Below are 10,561 nucleotides of genomic sequence, written 5' to 3' on the forward strand. Positions count from 1 at the left end.
CCCTCCGCTCCTACCTGTCGCCACCCCGCTCATCCGCCAGTCGACCGGCAGGTATCTGCCCCGCCAAGTAGCCCCACAGCATGGACGACTGAACCAGGCCAACCTGCGGCGGCACCGTTACACCACATGAGGACACAACCAACAGATAACCACCAACCGCGAACAGATAACCGCCAAGAAAAAAACTGCAAACGCTTTAAGGCGACGGCAAAACATCCTAGGACGGAGGCAGCATGCAGAATGGGAGAACGAAGGTCACGAGAATGAGGTGACAGCTCCAGGGACGGTTTTGAAATTTTTCCATTTCGCCTCCTGGCTTTCTCTTAGCTCTCCTCTCTTCGTCAAGGTGCTTTTTTCCCCGAGCCCAAAGTCAACGAGCGCAGCGTCCTGTGTGTCCTCTCACCTCTGAAGGTGTCAGCGCCAGTGACCCGGCAATCAGCGGCAGCAGCGCCGTGAAGACAGATCGGTGAAAGTTGCACAGCAGCATCGCCACCGCACACACCGCCGACACCACCTGCCATGGCTGTGGGACGACACGGGGAAGTCGAGAAAGGAGAGACACAGGGGGGAACATGGGGAGAGAGGTTAGGAAGAAGGGAAAACATGGCGCCGCATATAGGTATGCCTAGGTATGATGTTGCCTAGCTCCTTGGATTCTTTGGAAGCTGCCCTTGCGGAGGTCTCAGCCACGTACCTGGGAACGATGTGCGGCCGACCCATAGCGGCCGTACTGCCCCATTACCACGGACGTCCGGGAAGTTGTCCGTCCATATCGTCGCGCCGAGGCTCCGTCAACAATGTTAAGGCGCATGGATGTTTCGCGCTTGTGGTTGAGGTTTATGTGCTTAGGTTCCAAGGGTGAAGTCAGAGTCTGGCTGATGGCATTTGAACAAGCTGAAGTGTTCAACCTATCGTAGATGGCTAAAGAAAATTGTTTAGACGGGACATTATTAGTGCATAATACACGCCTTCTTAGTATAGGGTCAAGCGGACAAAAGTGAGAGGTGAGTCTACTGTCGAGTCGGCAACGTGGGCGACTCCGTAGTCCCGCAAGTGCTTTCATTTTTGTAATATAATGCTGTTGCATTGAGGAAGATAGACATCTATTTGCGTGGCCAGTTGTCAGTTGGTCGGTTATTTCGCAGCACATAGCATATCATATCGTGAATTTCAACAAGGGACAGCTAAAGTAACACGGATTCCATTATCCCTAAGGAGACTGTCCTTAGCACGTAGCAATGATCCCCCTTACTTCCAATAAGCTTGAGGCTGTGCCCGACGGTGCCCAAGGGTTTTTCCGTCGGAAGTCCTGGACAATTAGTCTCTTCACATATCCATCTTCAGGCAACAGCTTCCCTTCTCAGACGGTCGATGATTACCGCAAAGGCCCCTATCCTGCTGATCCATCTGTGCTGCATAGATTTTGCTTGGACAACAATAATGCAGGCCTCAACGCAGGCGATACTGACTTGTCAGGCCTAGACATGTACTACACGATTTCCGTTCCGTGTTTGGACAGATTCGCATCAGGTTCGACTTGCCCTTATCGGAAATCGACCTATCCTCCTTGCAAATATCACAAGTTTTGCTGCATTTAACTGATCCACACGCATGCTGCATTCTTGTGCTCTTTACAGCAGGAATAGAAAGAAATGCAATGTATCAAATCCAATTCTCTTATCCGACAGCCGATCAACTCCTGGTTGTATCGATCAACAAATGTCAATCAACATTCCACGTTCTACCTATTCTAACCGCAAGTAACTACGTCCAACTGACTGTAACCGATATCATATCCACAAGACTTAGCAGTACCCAGCCGTTCCCTACTCCAGCAAGCATATCGGCAAACACATCCCACAGACCTATCTGAGGAATTGCAAATAGCTTGCGAATGCAGCCTATTGCGACAGCACACACTAAACGAAAACCCCGCGAAGCTTCGAATTCCGGCTAGGGGTGCGACGTAGCCCGGCGTATAACTACATGGTGCAGTATGCCTCTCTCTCGTTATCGCTGCAGTTAGCAAACTCGCTTTGCGTCCTTCGTATAACATAACCCAGAAACCGACTGCATATTGTCGACTAAGCTAGATCGTCTTTCCTATCATCCTTAGATGTCCTAACCTAGCTACTGTCCCATGAGGAAAGCCACAGGTCGTCAAAGCCTAGGGAGCCCTTTAACTCGCCTGATTCCGCTGTCGCCGGCAGTAGTTGCCTGCAGCAGCTGTATCATGCTCTGTCAAACACAGCTCAGGATACCCAACCTAGGCTCCGCCACCATGCTCTAGCATCTACCACCCGTCCTTGCATCATGCCTCTACCACCGCCCGCCTGCTACCCGCGCCCTATCTATCCATCTACCGCTTTCTGAATAACAATTTACACAACCGCAGCCTCGGCAGGCGGCGGCGCCGTCACTCGCAGCATGTCCGTGACTAGCTCCTTGTTGCTGACGAGCATCCAAGCTGCGTGGTTGGCCAGCAGACTGACTAGCTCGGGGCTGTAGTCCATGCTGAGCAGCTCCACGTACGGGAAGCTCGTGAGGGTGGACTCGTGGGGAAGCAGACCCTGCATCTTGGGCGCCTGCATGTGCATGTGCATGTGCACGTGGGTAATTTTCAACCTGTAAAACACTACTGTGTTGGGTCTGCGGCTGCTGCTGAATTGGTGGCAAATGCGTGCATGCAGCTTTTGGATAAGCTCATGCCCTCTTGAAACAGGGCCCCCTCAAAAGAGGTACAGCTGTTCACCGATGTGTGAAAAATTGCAGGCAGAAGCTTTACGGGCCATGCATTTTACGGTCGTATCTCTAGTTAAATGCTATAACACGTTCTTATTCCCCCATTGGCGACAGCAGCAGGTGCGGCCTGTGAGTGCATGCAGTGCCACTGCCAGCCCCACCTATTAGTAGTTGTCCACCTTCGTATATATCGGTCGGTGCCCAATAAACTAAAGGGCATGGGTTCCCCTTTTTGTCCTAAGGCAGTTACACCGTTACGATACGGTTACACCGTTACGTTACGGTTACACCATTACGGCCACTGGATACGTATCTTGCAAGAAATTCGCACGCACCAGTATCTTTTTGCGTGTAGCTTCCGGCAGCTTCGCCTCCCACTTGGCCATTCGCTCGTTCAGCACCCACATGACACGGACGGTCCAGCCCCCTTTTATTCCCAGATGGCGATTGTCCAGGACCTGGACGCACATACGGACGTACTAGTTATACACGAGTAAGAATACAGGTGCCACTCGCAACTTGGCACATTTTTACGAAGATGCGCTTTCGTATTCGTAGCTAATCCTCCCGACGTACTCGCATCTGCATAGCAGGCCTTCCTTAGCAAAATTTTGCTTTAAAGCTGCTGCGTGAGAGGCAGGTAATTAAGAAACAGTAGGAAAGTATACGGGGGCCAAATGACAAAATTCTCCGAAACGAATGCCTGTTACTACACAATGCCGTTTATTACATACTGTGCATACGGATATACCTCGTAATAATCGGCGTGCACGGGCGCCTCGCCGACGGCCTGTTTCTTCCGCAGCGCCTCGAAAAGCCGCTGGAAGCCCTCCGGCTTGAACACCTGCACATCATTGCGGACACGTGCGTGCCATACCGACACACGTGAACGAGACGAACCAGCAGCCGATGCGGTACTAGGCAGCCAGCAGCGCGATCAAACAAAACCCCAACAAGAACACGAACCCACCTGGCGCTGCCGGTTGGCCTCCGGGTCATCCAGACAGCCGAACAGCTGCATTTGCAGTCATGAGAATTAATGAGGCCAACGGAGTGGGATGAGATGTACAGGGCGGAGATGAGCGGGCACGCAATTACACGATGCAGGAATAGCTACAGAATGATTATCCCTGATGATCCCTAATGATGAGACCGCAGGAGGATGGACAAGATCTTTTTCCGGTACTTGAGGTTTTGGATGGGCCTGTTGCCTTGCCATGCTGCCTTCATGCAGCCCTATCCCTCAACCCCAACAACCCTACACACAACGCGACCCCGCAGCAGCACCACGTGTTGGCCACAGCGTGGTTGACGCCTTATCTGTTGGTGCCCATATGCTGGTGCCCTGTGTACAGCATACTCACGCCAGGCAGGTCCTTGTCGGAGCAAAAAGACTTCAGGTTGTCCAGCAGAGGCACCCTGCAGGGCAACAGATTACCAAGCTGCTGAGGTAACCGCAACGGGGAGAACGCTTGACATTGGCATGAAGGGGCACAAGATATCCTCTCCCTAGTCACCCTAGTCACCCTAGTCACTCGCCAGAAGTTGCTAGTCTACACACAGCAGCCCTCGTATTCTGCACAATTATATTATTAATATCAAGAGCGGCCAAGCGCGGCGAGTCACCCGACAGCAGGAATGGGCAGGTAGAGGGAAGCACGCAATGTATTCCGACGATTGATATGGCTGTTACTATTGGGAATTGTGCAACACTGTTTTCCATCTGTTTTACGTATACTCTCCGCCCAAAAACATCCGGCGAAATACCCTTAAGGGTAAGCTTACCCGTTGCAGTTGAACAGTATGATGTTTGGCAGCTGGCGGCGCAGCAGCGGATAAATGCCGTACAGATCGTATCCGCCGCCATCGCTCAGCAGCACTTCGCTCGTGGACCAATCCTGACACGCAGTAATCAATGGACCCAATCAAAAGAGAAAGACATGCTGGAAGCAAGCGTGCCATTATGGGCATGTACGGCGGAAAGCGGGCTGCTTATGTCCCACCAGTGCACATCATGACCGCATACATCGCCCTCTCGCTCGCTTGCAAAACAGGCAGGCAGGCAGTGCATCGATGCTGGCCATATCGAACCCACCACTACCGCTGCGATACATCACCAGTACAACCGTTATACAACAAAGTGTTACAACCAACCGTAACCGCTGTGCTTGTTCACCCGTGCCTGTCGTAACAGTATGTCCGTGTCGGCATGTGTACGACATGTACGGCATGTACGTAGCTAGCGAACCTGCATATTGAAGTACTGAGCTGACTGAAACCCTAGGGCATCCTTGAGGACGTTGAGCAGGTGTGGCCTCTTCTCCCCGATCACCAGCGACAGGTAGGCGGAGCTAATGCCCATGGCCTCGCCGAGTGATGCTGGGCCCGTCGGTCGCACCTCCGCCTTGACCGCCGCGGTGGACGGCCCGCTGTCAGCAACGGTGTCCTGTAGACCGACGGCCGGGAAGAGAAACAACACGGCAAAGATATTCATTCTATTCTATGTCTGGCGGCTTCTGCGAGGTCATTTCGGTTTATTTTCTTGCGTTTTTGGACAGCCTTTTTGGACAGCCTTAGACTTGGACAGCCTTGGGGCCCCCCAGAGCTTGTATGGGCCCGTTACGCCTTCGGAGAGTAACGCAGCTCCACAAGGTGTAAAACACACGCCATTACTGCTGAATGCACGTGCTCATGCGTGTTTTTACGCACAGCCACACGTAAAATGTGGTATGCCGCTTCGGGCGCCGTAGCTTAATTGGTAAAGCACCACCTTAACCGATGGGAGATGTGGGTTCGAATCCCACCGGCGTCACCATGGGTTGTGAGACTTGTTCGCTGATAATGTATCAGCCTCTGAGGCTCTCCTCAGAGCAACCCGTGGTGTATGTGATGACAAGTCCGTCACCAGAAGGCTAGGCGCCGAGGAGGAGGAGGAATGGATGCACAAGGTCTATGGAGCTGTCCAAGCAAAGTACCTATCAAGAAGCTGCTGTAGCATGGCTAGGCCGAACCTCGCACGAGCCTTAGATGGTGACCTCTACGAGGGGTGCGGAATCCCCCAGCGGGTGAAGCGGGTCGTAGGGGGTTAACTACCCTCCGCCAGGACAAAGCGCAGGGTGCTGTGTAGAGTGCAGTAGTGTAAGGGTAGGGAGGCGGTGCGACATGCACGTGGCCTGAAGTTGTAACAGGAGCACCAGACTCCGGCAGGTTGCGATAACTGGTCGTGTCCCACAGCGACAGTGTGGCGTCCTCACCAACGATAGGTGGAACTCTAGGGTGGAAAAGGGCCCGTAGAGGTGACGCGGTGGGAATATAGCATATAGGACTGACTAGGTGCACAGACCTCAGAGCGTTCCCCCCTTAACACACGCCAGGTTGAGCGGACACCGGTGTAACAATAATAATAATAATAATAATAATAATAATAATAATAATAATAATAATAATAATAATAATAATAATAATAATAATAATAATAATAATAATAATAATAATAATAATAATAATAATAATAATAATAATAATAATAATAATAATAATATGCCGCTTCGTAGTTGGCTCGCGATTGAGTCATACGGAGCCTTTTTATTACACGTGCGTTGAATGCAGCTCCCTTGTGCACGAGGAACAAGGAAAGAAGCCATGTCTGTGTGCACTCAATCCCTTCCCGCCCACCCATCCCTGCATCTAGGTTCAGCCATGTGTGCACACCTTGCGGACCAGCTGCGCGTTCAGACCCAGAGTTTCAGTCCAGCCGGCTCCCAGCTTGGGATGAATGTCGTTGTACGCTACCGGACAGCCGCCGTACAGGGCGGTCCACTCGAAGGGATAGAACCTGGCATCCGCCCTAGGAAGCAAAAGCGCCTGATGGGTGGGGATCGATAATCAAATAAGATGTTCAGGCATCGCCCCATCGCAAAAAATGCAAATGTTGGATCATAAAATGGAGACGTGTATTCATCTGGGCGATTATGTGGTCCTGAAACTTTTCTTGTGTCACTTGTGTGGTTCGAATGAAGTCCTGACCATTCAGACAGTGAACAGCTCGGCCGCCCGCGCCGTACAACCGTACAATCATCCCTTCCATTCCCCCAACTCCCACCTGGCCGATAATAAGGAAGGGTAGGTCCTTGACATTAGCATCGTAGATGTTGTTTCCCCGGCCCACCTTGGATGCCCGCTCTGTCACCTTCTCCGCGATCTGCACGAACAGTTCATGTGCATGTGCATGTGTATCCGCATGTGTATCTGCATGTGTATCCGCATGTGTATCTGCATGTGTATCCGCATGTGTATCTGCATGTGTATCCGCATGTGTATCTGCATGTGTATCCGCATGCGTATCTGCATGTGTATCCGCATGTGTATCTGCATATGCAGGCGCAGGTGCATTACCAAACAAGTATATCCGACTGTGTGGACTAAGATAGCGTGTGCGAGCGGAGATGAAGGCGTTCTTGGTACTGCTGCACACAGCCCACCCCTTCCCATCCCTCCCACCACCCCACCCCCTCCCGCCACCCCACCCTCCCACCACCCCACCCCCTCCCGCCACCCACCTTCGTTCCGGGAACCCGCACGGTGCTCTTGTCTACCTCGCCCAGGCCAAAGGGCCTCAGGAAGGCCTCAGCCATGGCACGCGTCCACTGCCTGGCGGCCTGCGCGGGCGCAGAGATGTGCTGTGTGCCAGGGGGCATAAGTCTGATGGGCAACTGGACGACACAGTCGAGCTGCACTATCCGTGGCACAACATGCTTTGATAGATGCTGCTAACCTGGTGCATTCGCTCGCACAGCACATGATTTTCCTTTTAAACCGGCAATGAGGGACACAGATAATTAAGTACATGACACAGAAGGCAGCGAAGCAGCAGTCACGGCACATGAGCAATAATGTTGGCATCGGGCGGGCGCATGCATGCATGCATGCATGTATGCATGTATGTGTGCGTGTCGCTTGGCGCATGCAGCTACGATTTGCATACCTCAACGTCATCCTTGTGCCGCAGGAAAGTCCTCAGATGATCGTGCTGCAGCAAATCGTCAGTGTCAAAGGCAGATACATAATCGGCATTATCAGCAGCATCAACAGATAGCAGTAGCAAAGGTGCACGCTACGTTAAGAGCCATCAAAAGGAACATGACGTGCTTCAGAGGTGTATGCAGACAGCAGCAGCAGGAAAGCTGGTGGGGTATTGCACGTGCACGCGAGGCCCTACACAAGCACGGACATACATACGCACGCACACAGTAGTGGTGCTCGAGGCATCACAAGCTGACAGGCTCACAAAATAGTATTTTACTGCCAGCCACGAACATAAATTCCCCCCGTGCATGCGCGATTTCGCTGCTATAAACAGGACATATGCCGACATATGTCCATGTAAGTAAGTAGAAAGGAGACCTCACCAGGCGCTCTTGAAAGTGCTCCAAGGGGCTTAGGGCAACCTCGGGAACGAAGGTGAATAATGGCATTGCGTCCGCCACAGCACGTGCATATGACTTGCCCTTGTCGCCCACCTCCGTACGCAATAATAAGGTTCGACCAGCCGGGCGGGAACCGATTACTTTGGGATGTAGCAGGGGGCTCAGGGGTGAATGCTAGGGTTAAGTGCTAGGAGTTGTGCAGCGCGTGGGCCGACCGAAATATTTTTATAAATCCTTACTTCCCGCGCGAAAGTATCAGGAGTATCCAGGGCTTCGCGGAAAGTGAGAACGGCCGTAGCAGGCAAACCATGACGTCATTTCGGCGAAATTTGCAAAATCTGCTTTGCTCCGAAACAGTGTCTGACCCGGTCTGATGCGCTGTTGGAGGTGCACATGGTTGACTCCCACCTTGCCAGCTGGCCCCTCCATGGCTTATGCACCTGCCCCAAACCAAGGTCATATCTTGTGTGGGGTCCTAATATTATTGCGGGTGATACGGCACATGGGAGTACGGCAACCACGACCGCCCTTGGGGCTACTTGAGCTTGGATTTCTGTCGTCCTCGCTCTTTTCCGACCAAGAAACGGAAATTATATGCAGCGAATGCAGCGAGCGGGGTTACCCCCTAGGAGAAGGCTGTGTGTGAACGTACCTTGGCCAGAGCTGTCAGATTGCATTCCTCGGGCGGCAAGTAGGGGCCCAGAAAGGTCGACACATCCGCCTTGTGCTGGAAGCTCAGCGCCGCACCCAGCCACGAAGCACCTGCAGCCGCATCGCCATGCACGAGGGGGGATGCATGAGGTCACGTGTATGGATAGGTGGGCGGATTGGCGGTGAACAAGTAGGAAGGGAGTTCGGTCCGATAAGTCAAAGGACGTCTGTGCATTTGTGCGCATGATTCTGCTGTGAACCTGTGCTTCTGTGCGTCAATATGTATGTCAATGCCTGCGCGTTTGCATAACCTGGGATTCACCTGGTAGATTATATCTTTTGCGGTCGTACTTGTTTCTAATCTAGCTTGTGGCTTCTAGGCCCCTGGACCTCTGGCTTATTTGGTGGGCTCGTTACACCTCTCTGGGTAATGCAACCGAGGTGTAACAGACACACACGTGTGTCACACACACACACATGTACACACATACATCTCCTTCCAGGCCAACCAGCAAGCATTACATCATCTCTTCACCTATCCCACACGTACCCTCGCTTCCAGGTGAACCCCGGCCTGGATGATATATATTTGAAACGAGAACTGTGCATGTGCCTATGTTGATCGCCTACCAGGCCTACTTAGTCAAGTAGGTAGACAGCCAGCTACCTAGCTAGTCAAACCAGCCACTTGGCCGACTGCATTCAACGCGCACACCGTCATATGTGATATGCAGGGATACAATATATGCGTGTGTGTGCTGCTGAGTCCCTGTACGGAGCAGGAACAATACGCCAGCAACCGCAACTTACCGGAGATCACGCTGAGGTAGCGGACTCTGTTCAGCAAGCCCAGGTGCTGCAAGCCGCGCAGCCAGCCAAGGCCCAGAGTGGTGGCTCGGAAGCCGCCGCCGCTGATGCACACGGCAATCGGAGCCTTATCGCCCAGCCCCGGCACGGCGAAGTCAGGGTCGTCAAGCTCTGGGAAGCAGATGGTGCCGTCGGGGCGAGCAGGCCAGGCCTTGACAGATGTAGTATGAGGGTGAGAGAATATGCCGAGCAATGACCTCGCCTCGGCTGCGACACCGGCTGCGACAGTGGAGGCGACGTTTTTCTGATCCCCGTAAGCTTCAGCGGGAACCTTGTCAAGTCCATCAAAAGCCTTGGACAAGCCCACAGAAGCGTCGTGGACAGCAGCGGTAATGGCACTTGTTTCGGTGCCTGAAGCGGTGCTGGCCTTGAGTACTGTCGGTTTGTCCTCCGTAAGGGGGTTGACAGCCGTGGCAACCTGGCAACCGCTGCCATCCGCAGCTGCGCCAGTGGGATTATCGACGGCGTCCATGGTGACTACTTGTGCTCTTCCAAGCTTTAAACACAACACTTTACGCGCAGTTGTGGCTGGCCAAGCTCCTTGTGAGTCTCAGACCGGCGGCAAATGAAGGCATTTTAAAGTGGGAGGCTGTTTTAGTTTCGCTTCCAAAGCTCCAATTGCCACCGACGAACCCTCGGACGCGTACGTGCCTCAATGTGTGTCCGCAGAGGGAACTTCCCAGGGAAGATGTTGATGTGAAGGGGTGGCTGAATGGAGACGTGCCTGCCAGATAGATCGCAACAGCCGCCCGCCATGTAAGCGGTCGGGATCATATGGCGAGCATACAAGCAGAGGGGTAGCTCCTGCTTCGATTGCGGGACCTAGATTGGAAAAGCCACCATGGCCATCACCTCGTTCTGTCAATCCTACCTTG

General features: G+C 52.9%; 2 protein-coding genes across 2 annotated transcripts in view; both read right to left on the reverse strand.

Annotated features, from left to right (window-relative positions):
• Positions 1 to 811, reverse strand: part of VOLCADRAFT_92899 (uncharacterized protein) — a gene marked incomplete at both ends in the record, with an annotated part of 5,970 nt that extends 5,159 nt beyond the window's left edge. Inside the window, 3 exons of the mRNA XM_002952246.1 lie at positions 15 to 103; positions 404 to 523; positions 695 to 811. Of these exons, the coding sequence (XP_002952292.1) occupies positions 15 to 103; positions 404 to 523; positions 695 to 811 (326 nt within the window). The remainder of the gene's footprint in view (positions 1 to 14; positions 104 to 403; positions 524 to 694) is intronic.
• Positions 812 to 2,381: 1,570 nt separating this feature from the next.
• Positions 2,382 to 10,158, reverse strand: VOLCADRAFT_92900 (uncharacterized protein; the record flags this gene model as incomplete). The annotated part of the gene is made up of 15 exons (XM_002952247.1): positions 2,382 to 2,585; positions 3,078 to 3,200; positions 3,494 to 3,586; positions 3,713 to 3,757; positions 4,107 to 4,161; positions 4,528 to 4,640; positions 4,991 to 5,188; positions 6,454 to 6,606; positions 6,845 to 6,943; positions 7,302 to 7,400; positions 7,727 to 7,855; positions 8,151 to 8,308; positions 8,577 to 8,643; positions 8,821 to 8,930; positions 9,630 to 10,158. 15 exons carry the CDS (start codon positions 10,156 to 10,158, stop codon positions 2,382 to 2,384), a joined length of 2,175 nt encoding a protein of 724 aa, XP_002952293.1.
• Positions 10,159 to 10,561: the final 403 nt, after the last annotated feature.

Source organism: Volvox carteri, assembly GCF_000143455.1.
Source record: "Volvox carteri f. nagariensis unplaced genomic scaffold VOLCAscaffold_28, whole genome shotgun sequence".
NCBI lineage: Eukaryota > Viridiplantae > Chlorophyta > Chlorophyceae > Chlamydomonadales > Volvocaceae > Volvox > Volvox carteri.